The 23,204-nt window shown below is 44.3% G+C and overlaps 1 protein-coding gene across 4 annotated transcripts in view; it reads right to left on the bottom strand.

The window, feature by feature from the left end:
* The window catches only part of LOC125006341 (histone deacetylase 7-like), a 40,043-nt gene extending 18,231 nt beyond the window's left edge, over nt 1-21,812 (bottom strand). The window contains exons 1-8 of one of the 4 annotated variants that reach the window (XM_047582289.1): nt 21,205-21,812; nt 4,711-4,895; nt 4,043-4,127; nt 3,473-3,587; nt 2,605-2,684; nt 1,551-1,664; nt 1,284-1,381; nt 712-804 (exon numbers count right to left, since the gene is read on the bottom strand). In XM_047582289.1, coding sequence (XP_047438245.1) covers nt 712-804; nt 1,284-1,381; nt 1,551-1,664; nt 2,605-2,684; nt 3,473-3,587; nt 4,043-4,127; nt 4,711-4,895; nt 21,205-21,223 — 789 coding nt within the window. In that variant the 5' untranslated portion in view covers nt 21,224-21,812. Of the gene's footprint in view, nt 1-711; nt 805-1,283; nt 1,382-1,550; nt 1,665-2,604; nt 2,685-3,472; nt 3,588-4,042; nt 4,128-4,710; nt 4,896-14,325; nt 16,440-21,204 lie in introns of those variants that run through there. The other 3 variants (XM_047582286.1, XM_047582287.1, XM_047582288.1) reach the window with 3 other exon arrangements.
* Between the last annotated feature and the right edge of the window lie 1,392 nt (nt 21,813-23,204).

The raw sequence follows: 23,204 nt of genomic DNA, 5'->3' as shown, positions 1-23,204 counted from the left end.
GGAAGAGAGGAGGGGTGATGTGAGAAGCTCTCGTCACAGCTGCAGCTTAAACATAAATGAAAAAAAAAAAACACGCAACGCGGAGGTGTGGACTCCTCACCGAATGTGTGAACAATGACATCAAATGAGTATATTAATGAGACTGATTCACAACATACGAAAGTAGCACATAGTTTAAGAGGGAAGTGAAAGACTGAATATACCACATGTTTGGTGTTCATGTGTGCAAAGCACCATTTGCAGCATTGACATTTACAGGACACACACAGCTAACATGGACACATATTCAGGCAATTAATAGAGAGTCTATTTTTTTTGTTATGATATGAAATATCGGAATATTTACGTATTAGCTGGGTTTACATGGAGCCATACATTCCGATTGCAATCGGTTTAGAAGCCCACGCCGAATGGAAACGCTCCATATAAATGCCTCAATCGGAATAGACGGGCCCACGCCGAGTGACGTGTCCTCAACTGGTCTGAGGTGCCGTGGAGAGGTTGTTTTTAATAACAACTGTGAAAGAGCTAGACGTTACCACACGCTTAGATGATGGAAAAATAGATATATTTAGTTCCATCAAAAATTAATTGGAGCCGTGATAGACTGAAGCGTGGAACAACTTGAACTTCAATCGGAATGAGAAAGAAGCCTCCGCGTAAACCCAGCTATTGATTCGGAAGGGGACCACGCTACGTTCAGGTTCTCACCTGTGCTGGGAGACCTGCAGTGATGTTGGGCATGGCAGTGGGGTTGGGAGGCAAGGCGAAATGGGCTAAATTGCCATCCCTCAGCAGCAGCCTCTGTTAATGAATGAGGCATGAAAATGATCACAGCATCCAGAGTGAACACAAGAACATGGCGTTAATTGGTGTCATTTGACAAAGTGTCACGCACCTTTCACATCATTAATCAATCCGATGTAAAGCGTTATTATCCGTGACCTGAATGTTTGTCATTAATAACTGATAAACCCACGCGAGCATTACAATCAGAAATAATCACGACAAAGGAAAGAAAGGGTGTGCTGTGTTTGTACAATCGGCCGCCAAGCTTCCTCTGACTGATCCCGCTGATCACAGTATTTAACACACCTCCAGGATAATACTAAAGGTTTCTTTCTTATATTCAGCAGCCAATAACATGAAGCAGGGGCACTATTTGTCCCCGTAATGTGTTTACGTATGCTTAAAGGAGACACTCTACGCTTTGTGCTCGTTGTTAATGTGCATGAAACGGTTCACTAAAGAGCCATAACGACGTTATAAATAATCGGTCTCACCTCGTGGGCCAGCGGTAGAGCCCCGGTATCTGAATGGAGGCTGTCGTTTGGCGAGCTTCCCCCAGACGCTGGGTTGCTGCTGCTGCTTGGGGAAGAGTCTGCTGGACAGAACGGACAGACACGCTATAGATATATGACATCCAACACTAGCATGACAAAACTGGAACAATGTATCAGTGTGTTGAGAGGATGAAATGAAATGGCAAATGGACATAAAACAGGAGCCTAAGATCATGTGTATGATGCAACTTAATGTTAATACTTTACCCAGAGTTTCTGGCCTGTGCTTGACAGCAGGAGGGGCGCTAATCTTTCGTTGCAGCGGGTTTGGCCTTGTGTTGATGAGTTTCTTCAATTTTAACTTCAGTATGGGCTCAGAGACTGCACACACACACACACACACACACACAAAAACACGCACGAGTTAAGACGTGCATGCGCACACATACGCACAAAGACATAATCATCCCTGTGACATTGATACCTACATCCCTCGGGACTTATGAAACTGGACAACAAACTGTCTATTGCGTTGCCTACATCAGCAATAAAGCAGTGACTCTGTAGTTCACACACTACAGTGATGCACTCAGTTTCTATCACAGAACCCAGTCAAAGCAATCTTAGCTGAGCAAATACTTCTGCCCTGGACAAAAGCATCAAAAAGTTCCATGTATACATTGGCCAGGCAAACAAAGCAATCAATCAGTGGCTGGCTTAGAGCAGATACAAAGTAAATTTGTGTTGTCGCTGGGCCAACAAAAGCACTGGAGGGTGTGTGTGTAAAAAGGTTCTAGGACAACGCAAATAAATAATGGTTAGTATACTCGCAGAAATGTACGGGAAGGCAGAACCACTCCCATTCTCATTCACACACAGGGGTAGACCTGCTCCGGACTCTCACGCGGTTCATTTTACACATACCTTGCTTAAAGTTATGCAACTACTTTAATCTTCGCGTCTCACTGTCACTGTTGTTTTAAAGGCTGTTCAGCAGTTCTCTGGCCCTGCAGGCGTGATGCTTCATGAGTCTCCTTCATAACAATACAGAGGACACTTCTGTGTACGTTCATTCTCTCCCTCGCTGCCTCATTCTCTGGTCGAGAATGTGTAACATAATGACAGTGCACCGGGGCGCTAAAAAGCATCGCACTGAACAAAATATTACGCTGTGCTATGCAGCAGGGTGACTTTGAGTCGAACTCAGATTACAAAGGACACAACACAGTAGAACAGACCTGAAATGGAAAATCACCAGTGACCTTCACAGCTATAACCTCAGGGTAGAAACCTCAATCGCGGACACAAACAGGTGTCTCACCTGTTCTCCGCAGGGCGAGGTCCTTGCGCTGGTCACAGGTTGTCGGCTGGGGCTTTGGGGACATGTCAGGAACTGGTAACCTTGGTGATCAAAACAATATCTATGATTACTTCATTTGTGTGCGGGTATTAGGACAGAAGCTCCATTTATTTCATTTTTCAGTTCAATTATATTATATTACATTGTATTGTATTGTATTGTATAATATTATATTATCTTACATTGTATTGTATAATATTATATTATATTATATTGTATTGTATTGTATTGTATTGTATTATATTATATTATATTATAACTTTCAAAGAATAATTTATTTTTCACTCAGTGTGTTTACATGCACACGAAGAAACTCAAATAACTGACGGGAACATGTCCTCCTCCTCCACACTAGGTGGCGATATGTGTCTTGTCAGCGGGTTAATAAGGCCTCCTTTCTGGTTGACTTATTGCATCATATAATAACCAATGGTCATTCATGCGGTAGATCGGCATTTCAAACAACAATTAGAGGGATAATAGTTCGGCTTTTTTTAATCTCGTGTGTAATGTGTGCGCTACTTTTGTTGCAGACAAGACGGCGCTATCGCTTGGACGGTTCTTCAGCCGACTCTGTTTACCTTCTTCTTTTTCTGCGACTGGCACATGCAGCGTCTAGTTTAATTCTGATTAAGGTCGCAATCGCAATATCTGAGTGTGTTAATCGGACAAAGAGAACTCGGATATTAGTCGGAGTAACGTGTTTTACATGCACTTAAGTTGTCCGGTTAAAGTTAGATTAAGGCAATAATTGATTTTTTTTCACGTGCATGTAAACGTACTTGTCATTTCAACACAATTTGTGAAAAGTGATGAATGTCTTTCACACCTGTATCCTGGGGCAGGACTGCTGTGGTTGGGAGTGACCCTGTCATGGGTAGGCTGGTTCTTCATAATTATATGGTCCCGAAGTTTCTGCCTTACCAGTGGACTGGCTATAGCACCTGCCAGACGATAAAAAACATGTCCATCATTCAGTCAGCCATACAACGTTTTGAATTGTAATGGTGTAATATGTTGAACCATTTTTATACAGTAAAAACAGGAACTTTCTTCTTTAGAAGGTTCTGTCATTGTGTGAAAGCACTCTGACTTCATAAGCAGGATCCAGCATGTTTGTCACTTTCCTCTAAGCAGGCTTCATTTCCTCTACTTGGAATAAATTAGCACAGCAGCAAAGTGTTTCCTTAAATAAATGTGTTTGTTTGACTTAGGCTTAATATGACTGCAAAATTTCCTTGGAATCTAAAAATACGTCACAGTGTTAATGGAAATCCCCTTCACTTTTTTTCAATGGTTGACTCATAGCTAACTGTAGAACGCGTCAACAAGCCGATGGTCTTTCAAAGAACATACGCACGTACTCTAACACTGTTGTGGATTAACAGAAACCACTCACTCTGCTCGTTTTTGCCCTTCCGTATCAGCGGCTGTAGCTCCTCTCTGTTCTCCTCCATGGCTCTTTGCCTCGATTCAATGTTGTACTGAGGGAGGAGGGATAAAGAAATAAGGGAGAAATATGGACAGTGAGCAATCAAGTCTGTGTGGGTTGCACATGTGAGAGACATGCAAAAAGGGACGGATGCCGTTTGTGTTAGCGTCTGACAATAACATATCTGTATACCTGGTATCTTTCCTTCTCTGCGCTCTGTTAAGTGTATGTTGGGATTAAACGCTGACACTGTCTGATTAGACAGTAACCTGGCCTGCTTCTTACTCATTTCCTCTGAGCACTGTAACTACATGTAGTAAACAATAGCTGTGGCTTATGTGGCAAGAAATCTGACTGCCATATTCTCAGCGCACCTTACACAAAATGTTAATCTTGTGTGGTGACATCAGGTTAAAATTCGTGAGCATGCTGAGTACTAAATGCTGATAAAACAGGTGATTTTAATCATGTTTAAAAAGGGAAACTATTCGCTGCAGATTTACATCTTCGCTTCAAAGCCAATGTTTTTATCCGATCACTCGACCATAACTCGACCTCAGTCATCGGAATATTCCCGCTGCTGCTACTTTACAGTCACTTTCCGTCTTAAGACTGACACCTGAGTTACGCCTCACCTGCAAGTGCGGCTGGGAAAACTGGGAGCAATGCTGAGGGGTGAGATGTCCCAAGTAGAACGGAGGGTGGGGGGCCAGCATGGCCGAATCTGGGCCTGGAGGTAACAACCTGTGTGTCACACTTAGGTCCATGGGCTGCTTCCCACTGACGGGTAATGAAACCGGATTGCTGAGGATCACATCCACTACACAGGGAGAAAGAGAAAACGTGACACATCAGTTTGTTGAAGGGTAACAGTCAGTGTAGTTTACATGCAGAGCTTAAACGAAATGCTCGAAATTCGACATTCTCAAAGCTGGTCCTTGTCCCAGTTTACATGCAGTGGAGAAAATTGAATAATTGACAGGAACATGTCCTCCTCTTCCACACTAGGTGGCGATACGTGTGTTTTCAGGGGGTTAATACCACGTTAATATGGCCCGCTTTCCGGTTGACCTATTACGTCATATAATAAACAAGAGTTGTTCATGCGGCATATCGGCATTTTTAATCTCGCACTTTTGGTGAAGATAAAATGCACATAACCCGTTTTGGTGGTTCTTCTACCGGCTCTATTTACCTTCTTCTTCTGCGACCGGCTTTCTTGAATGTTTTTGTAGCGGGGTCATACACCAGCTCAGCGGTTGTGGCGCTGAGTTAAAAGTCAGATTAAGACTCAGATTTTAGTCGGAGTAACGTGTTCACGTGCACTTAAATTGTCCAGTTGAAGTCGGATTAAGGCAACGATTCAGTTTATTTAAGTGCATGTAAACGTGCTGACTGCCTACCCTCACGAGTGCAATGAGTGGGAGGAATTATGAAAGAGATGGAGATGAATGAATTATCCCTCCGGGGGGTTTTTTCAGTGTCCTGCATATCGCAGTCGATATGGAATATGAGATCGTATCTTTGTAGTTCATAAGTATTTACCAGATATTCACAGACATAACAAAAGAATATTTGGAGAGACATATATGGTTTCACGTCAAAACCATAAAAAAAAACACAAAAAAAAATTACTTAAGACTCACGTAAGGCAGCAAACTAAGACTGGGGATTCATTACTGATATTGAAATGAGTAGAATTATTATTATGATAGTGGTGACTGAGGTAGTTCACCAACGTATAGTATTATTAGCAGTGTTATAGTATATTTGTATGATTATAGTGTTATTAATATATATGTATATATATTTTAAATATATATTATGCATGTATATACACAGAGTGTGTGTGTGTACATGTGTGTATCATGATTGTGTTATTGTTGTTGTTATTACAATGCGAGAAGTGTATGAATGTATGACTGTTTGTATGCTCATTTATGTTACATTTTAAGTCCTTTGTGGACCCCAGGAAGATTAGTGGTGATCCATACAATAAACAATAAACATAATAAAGAGTGCACCCAGTTTATTTAGCATTAGTTAAAGCCAGGATGTCCACTTTAACTCTGCACGTTTGCCAGTCATATTCCATTTCATTTAAGTCTCCCTGCCTCCAGTCAACTGGCCATTGTCCAACGCTGCATTCAGTGCAGCAAAAAAAAAAGAAAAAAAAAAGAGAGGGATGTTTGTATATCTTGGGGCTGGAAGTGCATGAAAGAAAAAAAATAATAAAAGGAACGGGGTGGAGAGTTGGATTTGAACATTGTGTGGTTAAGGCATTTGGGTCAGGCACATCAATATGTCAACGACCTTCCAGAAAATAAAAGTAACAGAAAACTAAATTTAGCAAGATAACTGAGCTGAGCTTCTGTGTCTCAACCAAAGACAGATGTATTTTTACAGGTGCGACGTTTTGAAGGGCATCTGCAAATGCCTCGGAGCGACCTTTGCTTTTCGCTACGAATGATTTCACTGCAGCGTGCATGGCAGCGTTCGGGGCTGACGCCGTGGCCTACACGCACACACACGCACACACACGCACACACACACACACACGCACACCATAAAAAAAGTGAAACAGACAGGAAGATAATAATAACTGCTCGTGAGAAGACACCGGCCCAAAATGTTTCTCAGGTGTTTTAAAAACAAAAACATAAGCAAGCTCACAGGTACAGTAATTTGATAGCGTTTTCACGTGTGAATTTGCGACTGACACCTGAAACCAATAAACATGGTGAGGAATGTTTCGGTACTGATACAAAAGAGAAGACAGATACAGAATGGAAGGAGACACCTTGCTCCCTTTAGGGTAAGAGGACAGTGGGAGGGAGGGAAGCATGTGGAAATTTACTGAACGCCAGAACAACTGCAACCCAAAATATTACTCAACATTACTCACATAATTCCTGTAAGTGGACATTTCTTTACTGGCACATCCTGCTGAATTACACTAACTGTTGTGGATACCGCTGTAACACAGTAACAATTTTTTTTTTTTGCATTAACAACACAGCATTGCAGTTATTCATTAAGTTTTCGAGCGAGCAAAATGTAAGATTGCATCACCGGAGCATCTCCGCCGATGAACCGCGCTACGTTGAGATAGCTGTGATTAACTCGGGTTTCCTGAGTTAAACGCAGCGTTGCGGTCTTTAATGTGTGCTATTAAAAGCTCCAGAGAAGAAAAGAAAAAAAATGGCGCGCGACATAAATACAGGCCAATGACCCCTATGTCACGGAGAGTTATAGATGTAACTTTTCAAGGTGCAACAAAGCGGTCCAAAACAAACCTCACGCACATGCACACGAGCTCTACTTTACTGAACTGTCTGAGGCGTACAGCAAGTTGTGTAAAGGCCCAGCGATGTGGTTTGGCTCTCTTTTCTCAAATGCAGCACCGCCTCAGTGAGGGAGACATTCATGTCCGTGAAGGCATTCATTCTGGGTCCCCTCGGGAGGAGAAAACGCTCCCACACTCTTATTGCGGCAGGTTGCGCGAGAGCTCGACGCGACGGTTCAAAGATAATATCGCGCAGTCGGAGCCGAGTGATTCCGCGGCTCTGCTTGATAGCAAAATACAGAGCCTGCATTAATCCTGTTTGTTCAAAGGGACAGGCTGCTGGGTTTTTCACCTTTTGCCAAGTGTGACAATGAAAGAGAGGCAAGCTATTGTGCGAGCTCGGCCTGGCACGGCTTAAAATAGAAACACGGGATGACAAGCCTCTTTTCAAAAATATGCCTGCGATTTACGCGCTTGCTCAGCGGAGTCCTCGCGCGCCGATGGAATCCTGCCTCGCCAGGTAACCTTAAAGACACAAATATTTTCAGTCTATCCCGCTCTCAGCTGCCGTGCGAACGTATTACATGCAGCAACTGTTGAGGTTTTTTTTTTTTTAAGCTGCGTTTACTGTAATAAAAAAAAGTGAAACAGGAAGCGCAAGTTGCAGGCGCACAGTATGTATTACCAGAAAAAATGCCTGTGTGTTTTCAAAGGAAATCAAACAATCACTGGAGACGCGGGACGGTGGTGGTGGTGGAGGTGGTGGTGGTGGTAGAGGTAGAGGTGGTGGGGACGCGCATAATCTGCAAACGCTTTCACACAAATACACACACACACACACACACACACACACACACACACACACACACACACACGTCCCCAAACAAGTCAGCTCCCCTGAGAGAAAGGAAGTTATCAGGAAGTCAGCCTTACTGGTGATCTAAACAGAGAAGAAACACCTGCGTTATGAATTACCCATAAAATAGCAAAAGGCCATTCTGCCACAGACACAAGTATGTGTCAATGGCATCCATTTACTTTGAAAACAGCGTTATCCTGAACGTCTTCCCAGATGCGCGCGCGTTGTCAATATCCGTCGACGATTTAAAGCGAAAACCGCCCGTTCACCTTAAATATATATATTTCAGCTTTGTACTGACACTTACGGTTTTACTTTGGGCAATTACAGTGTGACTCAAACCCAGCTCAGCCGCAGCATTGCGCAGTCAAACTAAACTAAACAGTTTTCTACTCTCCTGACCCTGAAGGCTTTCAAAAGCTCCTGATTACTTCCTATCACATTACAAAGAGTTCACTAGGACAGAATACACGCAGCACACGCTTATTTCGACATCGCATTACAGGAGAAATACTGCAACGGCGCAGGTATCTTCTCAGCCCACATTGTTTGTGATGGTCCGCCACTTATCAATTGCACTCTAAAAAATTTCGAGAAGCGCATTATTGTGCGATAAAATCTTAAACAGTTTAAAAACACAGAGAAGTGCATGCTGATAAAAGTCTGTGTGCGTGCTTCTCTGTCTCCCTTTTGAGCGTCGTGGTGCTAAAAATAGGCAGGAGACAAACTTCTGGTTTCTGTAATAGCATATTCGTTTCACAACCATCATCCTCTTTCTGCGAGCCCTGTGCAGCAACACACTGAAGCACTAACGCACGAGCGCGCACGACACACACACGCACGCACACACACACGGGCTGCGGACACACCTGCACACATGCAGAGACATCAGCGGTGCACGCGCACAGACACACACTCACAAAGAAACAGTGACTTCCTGTTTCTAAAGTTAGTCTGCACCATAACATCCTCTTGGTTCATTTAGGCAAGCGCAAGCTGCTATTTTGGTTGAATGGCTTCGGTGGCTCTTTTGTGCAGATCGAGAGGGCTGCAGATGTCCTGCAGTTTTTATATTCACGCCGTGGTTGAAATGTGCAAAAATTGTTTATCGCCGGGCCGGGGCGAACTCCCACAGTGGTGTTGGTTAAGAAGTCGAGCAGTCACACACATCACAATAACAACAGCAATAGTTGCTGTGCACATAAACACCTGCAGCAGGTACGAGGTTTATATTTGGACAGATGAGCAACCATGCAGAAACGGCAAAAGACAAAATGTTTAAAATGTAACTAACAAATTTCAATGCTCAATGCAAATTCGCTTGGGTTCATTATTAATAGACGTGGACTAAATAGCGATTGTATGACAGATACCCGCGGGCGACGCTCAGCCCGCCACCTATCCCTCCGTCCTCCGCTCCGTCCCTCCCCTGTCCTCACATTTATAGGAATCCACAGCTGCCGGGCACATTCTGTCCCCCCGCTTCCGAGCAGCTGGAGTATCAATCCTCCTTTGGCGTTACCCATGTGCGTGTGGGCGCTTTTTGCGCGTCCATCCTATATGCGCCCCGGGATATTAATAGCTTGCAGTTGTTTCTCGCGAGTATACACAGCAGGTCTTTGTGTTTGCATAAGCGGGGTCTGCCTGTGTGACAGTTGAGGGTGCATGTGCACATGCATCGGCGCTGCCGTGTGTCGGTGCCGCCGTATTAATAGTGTCCATTTGCCTCTTCTGAACTGTGGCCCTCTGTGCAAGTGTCAGTGCGGCGGCGGTGTATTTTTAGCGTCACCTGTCGGCAAACACTCGTGTTATTGTGTGTAATCAAGCGAGGGCGCACGTGTTTTGCCGTTTCTCGCCGTGCTAATAGCATCGCACCACTTGTTTTTGTGTGCGTGTGGCAAGTGCGTGTCCCTATAAGTGTATTAATAGTATTCCCAGTGGCCTACACATGCTTTTGTATGTGTATGTTGTTGACGTCAACCTCATATACAGTATATAAGCTCAGGATGATACTGTGCAGTTTGATTAAATGTGGAGAACAACTCCTTGTGTATGCGTACACGCGCTAATATAAGGAGAACGAGTTAAAAATTGTTGTTGTGCCAATATATTTGTGATCTATGGCATCATCAGATGTCTGACATGTGTTTACTGTTACCATAGTCTACTGCACACGACTAACCGAGGTGTGCGTAATACGGCACGACGTGAACCATGCAGCCCTACTCTCGACTGCCAAGAGGAAAATGGCAAACGCGACATTTCGTCATCATCACAATCATCATCAACGCTTTTCCTTTCTGTCACGGCCGTCAGCACTGTTTTGTGTCATTCCCGCCGCTCTCTCCGACCGAAGGTTCAGAGGTCAGAGCGATGTAAGACCTCCCTTCATGTCGCGTCCTTGAGGCCGGGTGGGAAAAGGTGAGGGGTCTCCGGCTCAACTCGAGAGTTGTGCGTACATGAAAGAGCGTCACATCGCTAGCGTGCTCTTTCTCCAGCTCGATTTCTCACAGACAAACAGACCGGCAATTGTTGAAATGGTTTCATTATTTCTCTTGTGGGTTCCAGGGGAAGGGAGGGAAGGGGGGGTCATCATTTCTTTGTAAGGGGGAGCTAAATTTAGGCCTACAGTGCAATCAGAAGATTGGCCCAAATCCAAAGCTTTGTCTAGCCTAAGGACACGCAGACAATATGTGTTACTTGCTGGAAGGATCGTCGCTGATGCTTTCATGCCCCGACATGTGCTCGTCATTCATAACTGAAAGCGGTGACGCGGTGCATTACCCCCACCCATTCAAGACACATTATCGCATTAACGCTTGCGCACAATTATGCAAATTTCAGCATTGGGCACCGTTCGACCTGATGGGAAATCCAGCTGACTTCCTTTAGGTGCTTCAAAAGAAAAACAGTCACTGATCATCTGTGTGCGTGGACCGACTCAAAGGTCTGCGCACTTCATCTCCGCCCACAAACATCCACCCCTGCTCCGTGATCCTGATATTACCAGATGTCACCTGAGGGAACGTGGTCTTTCCACGCCCACGCATACGAAAATACTGGCATGCATTTGTTTTTAAACGTGTAAAAACCCAACACCTGGCGTAAGTATGATTTGACTGAGAAAACAGGTTTTCATGTCGACTTCCTACTATAAGTCACCAGTGTGTCTGCAGCCTGCTGCGTCCCACCGTCTGTTATTGCGTACTAGGTAAGAAGACGACACAGAAGGGCTTCTTTGTTTCCAATACACCCTGCAGTCGCTGAGAATAAGGTTACTGTCTCCTGGCGCAAGTCAGCTTTTACAGCTAGATTTGATAAAGTCACTGTGTTTTTTATGAACTTTTATTTTTCTAATAGTCCCTATATGTTGCCCTATCTCTTCTCTCACACACACAAATACACGCTCACATGATACAAAGCAAAGAGATGGTCCTGTTGCATTCTTTTTTTTTTTTTTTTTTTTTTTTTTAGGAGCACTGTGTATCAGTAGTCAGCTGAGTTGATCTTAAATCAGGAACAGGAAATGTGATCTGGTGCTCTGGCCGGTCCAGAACACTGTCCCTATTGTCAGTGCGCTGCTGTGGCTCACACTGGGAAAACACTGGGGACTTTTAAAGGTTATCTGCACTGGGAAAAGGTTGATGTTCCCTTTCACAATTCCCCTATAGCACTAAGGTATATCCAAATGACCCGGCGATGACACGATCGTGACGTGTGCCTTTATCTCTGCTACTTTAGTATAAATTCACAGCGGGAGTCGATGTGGTCACTGCAAAGGTCAAAAATAAGCTCGTCCGTAACTGGTTACACAACCAGGGCAGAATCATTGACTGAATATACTGGAAGTGAGTGATTAATCCTGGAAGGTCCCTTTCTGGTCAACTTAGTCATCATTAAAAATACGGCATTAAAAATGAAAATAAAACTGTCCACTGAACTCTATACGCTCCCAACTTAACACAAATAATCTGGCTCAAATACACAAAAAAAAAGTATTTCCTCAGTCTTATGTGACAGTAATAGGTAAACAAGCAAGCACAATCTTGGGCTCTACAAAAAAGTACAGAAACTATATTCGGCCAGATACTGAAATAAACAACTGGCAGGTAAATACATAATCTTTATTAGTACCCCCCCTTAATCATTTTAAGATGTACAATTTCACCTCGTGAGACCCTGCGTCCTCATATGGGGACGTTAGGTTTTATGTTTGTGGCAGCTTATTCTGCTTCACAGAGAATCTTTATTTTATTTTTATGGTAGAAACATGTTTATGTATGCTTATTAATCTCTGTAGTTTGATATGACAAATTCCACAAATTCTGTCAGTAGTAACAAGTCACGGTGTCACTAATTAGCAAGTACCCGTTCGAGGACACTGGAATTAAATCTCAAAGATTAGTTTTTATAATTGTTACACACATTTCACATAAAAGCCCGGATTTCAGGAGGTTAAGCGTTTAAGGGTTATTGAATCATAAACAATAAATGTTTGCTCAAACCCCCACGACAATTATCAGTTATCTGTATCTGTGTTTCTACTAGAGGTTTGCCCACTACACAAAGTGAAATCCACACCTTCATACCTCAATCATTAAAAGCTGACCGCAAGCAACCCCCATCACAATACAGCTCTCTGATAAGATCGACATGAATGGCATTTAATGTACACAATGTTAGGTCAAGGTGTAGCTGGTAGCTGATGGCAGCTGTTATCCAACTTTAGTGTATGTTGACACCAGAACGTCTCAGTCTAACAAACACGGACAACAAAATGGGCACATTTCCAAACAAAATTTCCAGATTTTCAGGGTAGTGGTGAGCAATTAGCTTTTACTCTAAGATGGTGGCGATAGAATTTCACATGAACTTTTCACAGACACGTATCAGCTGGCGATTAAGACAGTGACAAAGCCAAACACGTTGGCATCAGCAGTTTGGGTAAGGTGATAGCTTGCTATAAATGGCTGGTTAATACGTGATTAGGGTCTTTATTTAGTGCACAAAGAGGTATAAAATGATGGGAGGGGAAAAAAACAAAGGATCGGGGGAGTAATCTATAAGGCAACAAAAAGAGGCAGAGGAGTGCAGGTGGTGTTGATTCCTTTGGCATGGACCACATGAAACTAATGTAACTGTATCTGTGCTACAGCACTAAGGCTATGACCTCATCCCGAGCTGAGAGAGCCAACCTGGACACATGAGAACGCGAGGCTGCTATGGGCGTGTATATGAATGTGTGTTTTCATTTTCTAGGGACTGAAGGGACTTGGGTGGGATCAGGCTCATTTTTTAATACGACTTCTGTGATAAGACACACTGAAGCAGAGCTCCCCATCCCGGGGCCGGTCAACTGTACCGTCGCTTTAGATGTAGGATGTAGATTATGGTGCAGTTAAGAATTAAAAACTAAAGCGTTTCTGTTATTTAGCCTAGCCCGCTGACTACAATGGGCTACAAACAAACACAGTACAGATTAAACCACAAGTCTCCAAAAATACAGATGAAACAACAACCCTCTCAGTTCCGTTAAACCGACACTGAATACCATCATTAAGATTTAGTAAAAGGCTGTTGTCCTTTCTGACCATTATTCCTAGTGACAGTGGTCAACTCTCAGCATCCACATTTGCATATGAACATTTGAAAGAAGTGCCATCTCAACCTCCGTGACGCAAAGATTTAGTGCAGGACTGTCACATTAGAGTGCATTTTTCTTTTTTGATACGCTTTTTCAGTGTTCCTAATGAACTGGCAAATGAATGCATAGTCCTGTTGTGTGTCACATGAGGACAATTACCAGGGCACGTGTGTTCAGTTACACATGCAATTCGTTTAAGCAGGTGTAACCACAGGTAAATATTAGGGCTATTAGAGAAAAGAAAAAAACAAAACAAAAAAAAAACATACACATACACACACTGACAAACGCTCAAAAAGCTCAGCGCATTAAGACCTGTTGATCTGAGCAAAACCCTGAAGAAGAATAACAAGGAAATATTCGGATCAGGCAGTTGAATTAAATAAGAATAATAAAAAAATAAAAAATAAAAACTATTTTTTGCCAATAAAGTTATTTGAAAGCAAATAACCATCGCCTACCTTTTGGAGGTGAAGTTCAAGAGCGACGCTTTTTATTTCATGCGACAACGTCCGCACCGAGAGTCGCCTTAAAGGCAACGAGAGCACATCAGACAACAGAAAAGACGGATGTAAACGTCGTCGGACCGTCTCTCCTGGTCATCTTCGGAGCTTTTATTTATTTATATATTTTTTTGCTCTCTGGTCCGTCCGCGCAGAGTTAAGCTTCGACAAAGGCAAAACGCAGAGGAGAAAGCCTGTCCGCCGCCACCGAGAGCTTCATCTGTCTGTCTCCTCGTCGCCGAGTTTGCGTGTCGGCGGTGAAACTGCTGATAAAACCAGCTGGAAGTGTCACTTTCATCCGCCTGCGTGCTGCTGGTGCGAGGGCTCCACCTGGTGAACTGTGCCGGGTAGGGATGCTTATCACATCTGGCTCCACACAAAACTGTTTGTTCCTGTAGTGGATGGGTGTCAAACGTACAGCCCGCGGCCCAAAAGCGGCCCGAGAGAGGGTCTAATCTGGCCCAATTTGACTGCGTGAATTTGCAAAGTGCGAAAATTACATAGAAAACTGCAAAAAAAAAATTTCCAATGAAAATAACTACTACTCCACTGTTGTAGAAAGAGAAGTGAACAGAACACAACACTGAGACCAAGCAGACAGCAATGTGCCCAAATTGCACTTATTTTTCTTTTTTTTTTAACAATGCTTTCTATCATGACAGTCCTCTCATAAATCTTAGCTTCATAAAGGTCATGGTATTTAGCGTTAGCTTAAAATAACCGTGAGAGCTGTTGATTGAATTGGTTGTTCACGTTGAAGACTGTGGTTTGTAGCACTATTGAGTTGTATTGTGTTGTGTTGAGACAGCCCCATTTAGACAGTCCCGCAAGCGACATCCACCAAAAAGGATCATACAGTTGACTTACCACATTTCCTCAGATCATTTTAAAAGAAACTGAACGTCGTAACAGTCGGGTAAACAAATGCGGTCTAATATAGCATAAAAGAATGCATTTGTTTTTAGCAAGTGACGGTATGTAAATAGGGCCAAGTCCAACTGCATATAAACTAGGTTGCCAGAGGTGACCTGCTCCACAGGTTGAAAGAAAGATCTTTAAACTCCAGTACAATCCAACTAAAACAAATATAGTTTTAGCAACTGACAACATGAATGAACGCGTGAATGAACTCTGATCGCGCAGGGGCGTGAACAACACACTTGGACAGCAGCTGTTATAAAGGGAAGTTTTTTGAAATTCCATCACCATTACGTGACAAAATGTCATGTATTAAAAGGCCTGTAGCTGCAGTTATCAGATAAAAAAAAAAAAGAACAGAGGCTAAAAACAAACCGATATACTGTATAAATACACACGCTTAGTTCCGCTTCCAAAAATGCAGAAATACAGGTACAGCAGGAGGTAAAAATAGACTCAAATACAAGTTCAGTGAGTCACTTCCGATGAAGTTATGACGGACAAAGTGAAGCAACCAAAACCTGGTACAGAAATGAAACTTAAATACAACACAAATTAAATACAAGGACTTTATCTGCCTGCTATGTCAATATGCTGATAATATGAGATTACCGAGGATAGTTGCAAGTTGATTAAAGGGAGCTGGACTAGTTGGATCGTTCATAGCACACGGCATAAACACCATTACTCTTGTCTACTTGTTTTGTTTAATGATCGTACTGTGCAGACACTGGCGTAGAATTATTTCTACGGATGCTTTTTTTTTTTTTTTTTTACAGCAGATAGATCTTTTCGCAATGCAACATCTGTGTGTGTTTAGGACACTTTTATGGCAGCAGACAGGATATTTTTAAGTGAAGTGCTGAGCTCAGAACAGAAACAAACTGGCCAAAAATGTAAATATGGCCTTCAAAATGATTGGGAAACCACAGAGGCCTGCGTGAGACACACAGCATGTAGGTTAGGCCAGGAGGAAGGCCTCAAATTGTATATGTTTCTGAGCATCCACTCTATAACAAATTCAGCCTGTTTCTTTCGGGAGGGTAGGTTCGGAAACTACAAGAATTGGTTTTGATACCGAAGGTAAATCTTTTTGCCATGCAAACCAATAGATGCTAATTCACTGTCGCCCCTCGTAGCGTGACCTCTTGCAGCCCTCCCCCCCCCCCCCCACACCATTTGTGGGTAAAATTCCACTCAAATAAGGTCAAGATCCATTATCCATGAAGATAAACCAATCTCAGAGAATAAAAGTAATAAAAGACTCATGTGACTCACACTGGTCCTGGTCCTGTGAGCCAGTCAGTAGATCTGTAGTTGTTAAGTTTAATAGTGTACCTAAGGGGAAAATTGCGGCTTGAGTGAAAAAAAAAAAAAAAAAAACTGCTATCAACAGCACAGTCTAATTTCAACAACAGTACGTCTCTTCCCCCTGTATTCTTGGCAGCACATAACAGTCCATCCCTCAGTCACGGGGCTGACTGTGGCCTAAATAATTTGAGATAGGTTCAAGCAAATTGAATTTTATAGCATTCCATTTTTGAACAGGGCACGCTTGACACAGAGCCTCTCCTATCTGCAGATGCAGAGCGTTCCTGGGAACTGTTGCAATACTAAAAATTATGTTTCCCTCAAATAAAAAAGCTCTTTTAATACAATTATTTGTCTAAGAGTAGGGGGCATGCATTCATTTAGTAGCATGACTTATAGAAGCCCATTTAGCGGTCACTGAGCAGACTGAAGATCGGGGGCCTGATGAAGTTGCCGCTAACGTATGAATTTCTGTTAACACGTCATCTCTGGATATCAATAGCACTCTCCCTTCTTATCTTTCGCCCTCACACTGTCACTATCCCGCTTCTGTCGTCAGCGGGCAATGCTACTGTTGCCAGTGTTCGGATGTGCAAGAGGGCATGTGAGTCTAATTGCGTGCATAATTAACTGGTTCACAGCGAGAGGGACGGTCACGGGACCCTGCAGCAAACACATCCCCACCTTGAAGTAAAAGGAGAATACGAGCAAAAAAAGTCATTCTAGCTTGATTTTTTGCAAACAAAAAACAAAACAAGCAAACCTTGAAGAACTGAAAGCCAGAAAGGTGAAGATGAGGACAAACATATGGCATGCATGGGTAGGACTCCAAGGTGGAGGTTTGTGGCCGGTGGGGCTCACTCCTCTTGCAGTCACAGGAAGCCGGTAGGAATGAGAAGAATGCAGTCAGGCAATACGGTGATGGAGGGAGCAGCAGTTGCAGGGCAGATTGCCAGAAAGAATAATAAAAAAAAGAGTAAAGGAAAAGATATGGAGAGTGAGAAAGGAGTGGTTGAAGGTAGGGACGTGAGCAATTAAGACGCAACAGCCGACACTGGCGCGCCGCCAGAGCCAAATGGACGCTCTCACACAGCGAGAACAAACGCCCAGCGGCAGCTTTCGTAGCCGCTCGGGTGTCATTTTTCTCCGCAGCATCGGCGGCCCGATGTGGATAATGTGCGCGATAATAGAGGGGGTCAGTGACGGAAATGCCACAGTGCATTGTGGAGACGTGTGGAATTTGTGGAGTTATCAGTCGGACAGACTTCCTGGTGGGAACTGGTGATTCACAAACAAGAATCTGTGTTTTTTGTTTTCCCAATCCGTGGGGTCATCCCACCTTGCAGGCACACGCGGCGCGCGCATACAGGAACCCGCGCTAACACGAAAACACCGTGATATCATGGGAAACAGCACGCTCAGACATGAAAGCGCGCAAGTTTACTGTCCGTCTGTTTTCCATTTCCCCCTTTCGCTCTGCTATCTAATGCTTGGAAAGGTCGACTGGCCTTTCTCTAAAAGCGGTTTCTTGTATTTGTGGTTCGCTCTGTTCGAGTGAAGAAAAAAAAAGTGCAGCGCCACCGTGCTGTAGCGTTAATTAGCTCAACAGACCTACTGAAGTTCAAAATAAAAATCCCCTGTATGAGGTTGTGATGTCTTTTCCTTTTTTAGTCACCTCGCCGCTCATTTCCAGCTCACTGTTTTGGTTTCACCGCTCACAACTTTGTTATTTTGGTTCACTCTCACCACTCTCATCGGCCACTTTGTCAGCCACAACAGGCGGACGAATTTAGCAACTAGCTAGTGAAAATAGTAGCAGCTGAAGAGCTACGTCGTCCGCAGCAGCTTTACAAGGCGGCCTCTGTGTTGTCTTTTTAGAGAGCGCCCAAAGTGGCAAAACAACACAACACTAAGGATGAGATGCTAGCAGAAGAGACGCCAAACTAAATATCTACAGATCTCACAGATGCGCGACAACCAAAAAATAAAAAACAAAAATGTTCCATGTCATATGTAAAGCTGTGGCTTTGGAAACACAGAGCTGGCTCAGGTAGATCCTACTACAGCAGCTCGCAGCTGTGCGGTGACTTTGAATGGAGGAGGCGCTGGAGGCTGCACGCGGCGGTGGGTAGCCTCCAAAGCCTTTCCATTCCCAACAGCTTAGAGAAGAGAAACCACAGAGGGGAGCGATGGCACTCGGCGCTCGCCTAGTTTCTCTGGAAACCGAGCGCGACGCTGGAAAGCGCTGCTCTGCGACGCCCTCACATTCCCGCGCTGGCACGTGTGGAAAAAAGTTCAAAATGCAGACTTTTGAACATCATGCGAACCTTTGAAGTTTGCCTGCGACAGGACTTTTTAGCGTGGTGCACGCGTGAGGCCGAACGGCCCCTGAGAGGTGGAGGTGGAGGCTTTAACCGAAGTGTTCACGTCTTATGATGTAGGATTACATGTCTAATAGGCGACACGAGAAACGCATTTCAGAAAGTCTCCTGCTTTTGCTGGCATTATAACGTAAACACAGAGGAGTACAGAAAGCATATATATTAGTGTATTATATGCGGCGCTCATAGGAGTCCACACATCTGCACTTTATGGAGGTTAAACTGTTTCCTGCTACTACGGATCAGATTCTTGCAATAAAAGTACTGTTCTTGTTAAGAAATAAGTGCGCTAACTGAATCTGGCCAGTCTTTTGAACGCTTGGCGGTGCTCTCGTGACCTCAGCGCGCAGCCTCTCCTGTCATTAACAACCCTCTTCAGGCCACCTTTTTAATGAAAGGTGATCCGCTTTGGATGCCTGCAATCCTGGCCCCGCGACACAGCCACTCAACTGCCCCGTCATCCGTCAGCAGCAGAAAATCTGACGGAGCAGAGCAAAATCTGAAAGTCGTTTTGGCAACGGAAAACAAAAGTTCTTTTTTTTTTTTAAAGTTTTGTTTGGACTGACAACTCGTGTCATTGCCGAGGTCTTCCAAAGATAACCTTTTTTCAAGGATGTAATTTAGACAATTTGAGAACGTGAAAGACAAGGCAGATGTTGCGTCACTGAAACTGCATCATGAAGCTTTGTTCGAGGAGTGGACGCGCGTTCGTGTATATCCTGAGAAGGGAGAGGGAGAGTTGTGTCCCAGCGGACCACTTCAGGGCGACCGTGGCCTCTTAACCTGCTGCCCCTCGACCTCAAAGAAACCAAACACACCAGACGTCTGATGATTTATCGCGACGACAGCAGAAATACAAACCGCCGTCACGTTGTCCGTACAGTCTCACTGCTCAGACAGATTGCCCATTAACCACAGGACCTTTATTTGTCTCGTCTAATCAAATCAAATGCGGCTCGAGGTTTCAATATCCTCTCAAAAGGCATTCAATTATCGGCTAATATTGATCGATATCCTCATCATTTCCTCAGCGAATCTGAGATAAGGTCCTCCAAAGTCTCGTTCGATCCGGCCAAAGAGAACATTCACGATCACAGAAGAAGTTTTTATCGGTGCTAAACTTCATCATCATCGCTGGGGCGAGTCCAAACAAAACCATCAATGTCGCCATTATAGCCCCATTATTTTTGGAGAGGACGCAGAGTGATTAAAGTCTGATTTATTGACCCCGAGGGACTGCTCTCTAAAAACGGAGCAGCTCAAAAGAGTAAAAATAGAGCAAAAGTCCAGTGTTTTGGGTCGAGAGGAGTTTTATCTTGTGCAGCGGGATTTACTGTACATACAGCGCACAAGACTAGCGATACGCAGCCGACTTTACACCCTTTTTTTTTTTTTAACCCACTTTCTACTAATGCTGTTTAAGCATGTTGCGGCGGAAATGTGATGTACGGAGTTGGCCGAGTTTTCTATAAAAAGATGTGTTTGTGGGTGAAGAGAGTATGCGTAAGCAAGAATCGACTTGTCAACACTTTCTCGGTGTTTTCTCTGCGCTTGCAGTGTCCTTGCTCGAGAGGACAGCTGTCCAGCCAGAGGACAGCGACAGGAACGTAATAAAGTCTCACTTTCAACCAAAACCTCTTTCACTATCTCCCCCCCCCTCTCCCTCCCTCCCTCCTCATCTCCGTTCATCTACGCTCGTCTCTTCTCAGCAGTTCATTTCATTCTTTGCACTCTGAAGCCAGTCATGGACAGACCGGCTCTCCCGGGGTGGGTGGTTCTGTTTTCAATTTTCTCCCCTTCCCCATCCTGAGAAACAACACTTCCCAAACCAAACAAATAAAACCAGAGAAATGAAGTACGACTATTCCTTTCTGTTTCCCCTTGTATATTTTATAAGTCTACATGATTTGCAAGCGCTCTTTGCACAGATCACATTGTGTGTGTGTGTGTGTGTGTGCGCGTGTGTGTGTGTGATAGCCGCTACACAGCTTCTCATCGCCCGCAAAAAACCAAAACTGACCACTTCTCAGGAGCAGCAGTAAACATGCACTAAAAACAACCACTTAAATAACAAAAAAATAAGAAAAAAAAAAACACTGCTGCAGAAACGTCCAGAACCTCCAGACCTCCACATTCCTGGTTATTGACAGCCACTTAAGAAGACAATTTTTTTTTTTTTTTTAATTCCTTCACAGATAAGACATGCACACATGCACAAAGCTCTCACCGGTCTTGGGCGCTGACATCCAGCGAAGAGGTCCCTCGCCGTGGTCCCACGGTGGTCCAGTCCAATCACAGTGGGAGGCAGCGGTGGGACAGGGTAGTGGGAGGCTCAGGGAGAAGATAGCTCCTGCTCTGACAGGGGAGTGGTGCTGCGGCGCTGGAGCCCGGCGGTGCACTGACAAAGAGAGTCACAGTCAAACTGCTTTTGACACAACGAGCTCCCTCTGACTTTTCTGTGTCTCCTACTTCCCCCTCTTGTGAGCTAAACTACCTCAATTTAATTTTTTCCCTCTCTCTCTCTTTCTTTCTCTCTCTCCCACTTAATCACTCCCCCTTTCTCTCTCTCTCTCCCTCTCTCTCTTTTTTTTTTTTTTTTTTCTCAGAGAAGACACAGTTGCTCTGCCCTATCACCCCCCTGTAACTTTTTGGCAGCGCTGCCCCTGCACCAGAAGCCCCGACGTCGAGGGAAGGGAGCGAGAGGAGGCGGCTGTGGAGACTCTCTGTGTGTGTGTGTTTTGTAGAGAAAGGGAGTGCGACAGATTGTGTAGTCGCTTGTGTCTTAACAGACAATAGCAGGAAGTGTTGCTTTAGGATGTAAGTACACAAGAGCGAAACAAGAAAACTTGCACCAAGCACGAACCAAGTATTAAAAACATATAATGGCGCTTTTGCCTGCTAAAGTGAGGCAACGGGCGCCAAGGTTATTGTTTGGACTGCACAATTTACACCATGTTGTGTACTTGGATGATGGTTAATTCGCGTGCAAGTCTTTCAGGTCGACTGCACATCCTGTTTAGTAGCTCTGTCCTGAAATATTCAGGGTTCAAGCATAGAGCAAAAACGTATTTTTGCACTTTTACCAGTCATTCAAAAGCACCAGTGGACTCGTGGTGCTTATCAGGGGTAGATAACAACAGTATTTTGCGCTGAGCTTTTTCTTTTCTTTCTTTTTTTTTTTTGACCTAGTCGAGCCTCTGTGTGAACACACAAATGGAGCATTGAGCGTGATTACGTACACAAGGCAACAGATTTCACTCTGGCGATATCGTTTCTGCCTGAGTGAAATTAACAAGGGAGGCAACAGCCAGGAAGCTGTCGATGGGGGAGAACAGTTCCACAGTCTGCTAAACATGTAACTAACCGTAGTTTAGACGTGATCTTATCACCGCTGCGCTCGCTTAAACGGCTTTCGCGTCAGTTTGAGTGACTTGTTCAGCGGCAAACACGGGATATAATTACACGGTAGAAGTGTTTTCATTTTGCTTTGGTGCTGTAATTCGGGCAAACGTTCATTTCCCCGGAAACGGAAAAGGCAAGTTACTGCGTGTGGTTTTGTCAGATTTGTCACCGCTGAGATCAGCGAGGAGCTCTGCATTCATTCATATAAAACTGCAGCATCAGAGAGCCCCAAAAAAGCCCGACCTGTGTCGGGTGCGATTTCACACGGCGTCGTGATAAGTCACGGGAGGCATCCAGCGCACATCGGGCTGTAGACACGAGTTGAACAGCATCGCCCCCGTGAATAGTGAGCGGTAACGCATGGGCAAAATCATAATTTCATCAAAATCATTGAAAGCTGAGTTGCACCTAACGCTCGCTCATTATCAGTTCATCAGTAATTTTACCCTGCATTGACTGAATCAACACGTGGGCCACTGCCAACATTTCGAGCAGACCTAACAATGCTGCGGACAGACATAACAAGTCAGCAGCAGACGGCGTTCTGCGGCTAAGCACATTAGCCGCGTTAGGTTGAATTAACCTGTGTTGACGTTAGGGAGGTGCACGGCCGCACGATTTCCTCTGAAAGCGGAGGAGAAATGCAGCTGAAAGGTCGACGGCTCGTCTGACCTCGACTGCTGTGTGGTCTGGCTCCCTCCGCCACCGCGCTAGCAGCTATGGATTAGCTTTCTGGTTCAAATGTAACCTCATCCTTTGGGAAAACACACTGACCAAAGGAACTCATGTTTGGGGGTTGCGACCCTTTGTCCTCGTGGCAAGCGA

Source organism: Mugil cephalus, chromosome 4 (assembly GCF_022458985.1).
Source record: "Mugil cephalus isolate CIBA_MC_2020 chromosome 4, CIBA_Mcephalus_1.1, whole genome shotgun sequence".
Classification (NCBI taxonomy): domain Eukaryota; kingdom Metazoa; phylum Chordata; class Actinopteri; order Mugiliformes; family Mugilidae; genus Mugil; species Mugil cephalus.
This window is presented reverse-complemented; position numbering and strand designations above follow the sequence as displayed.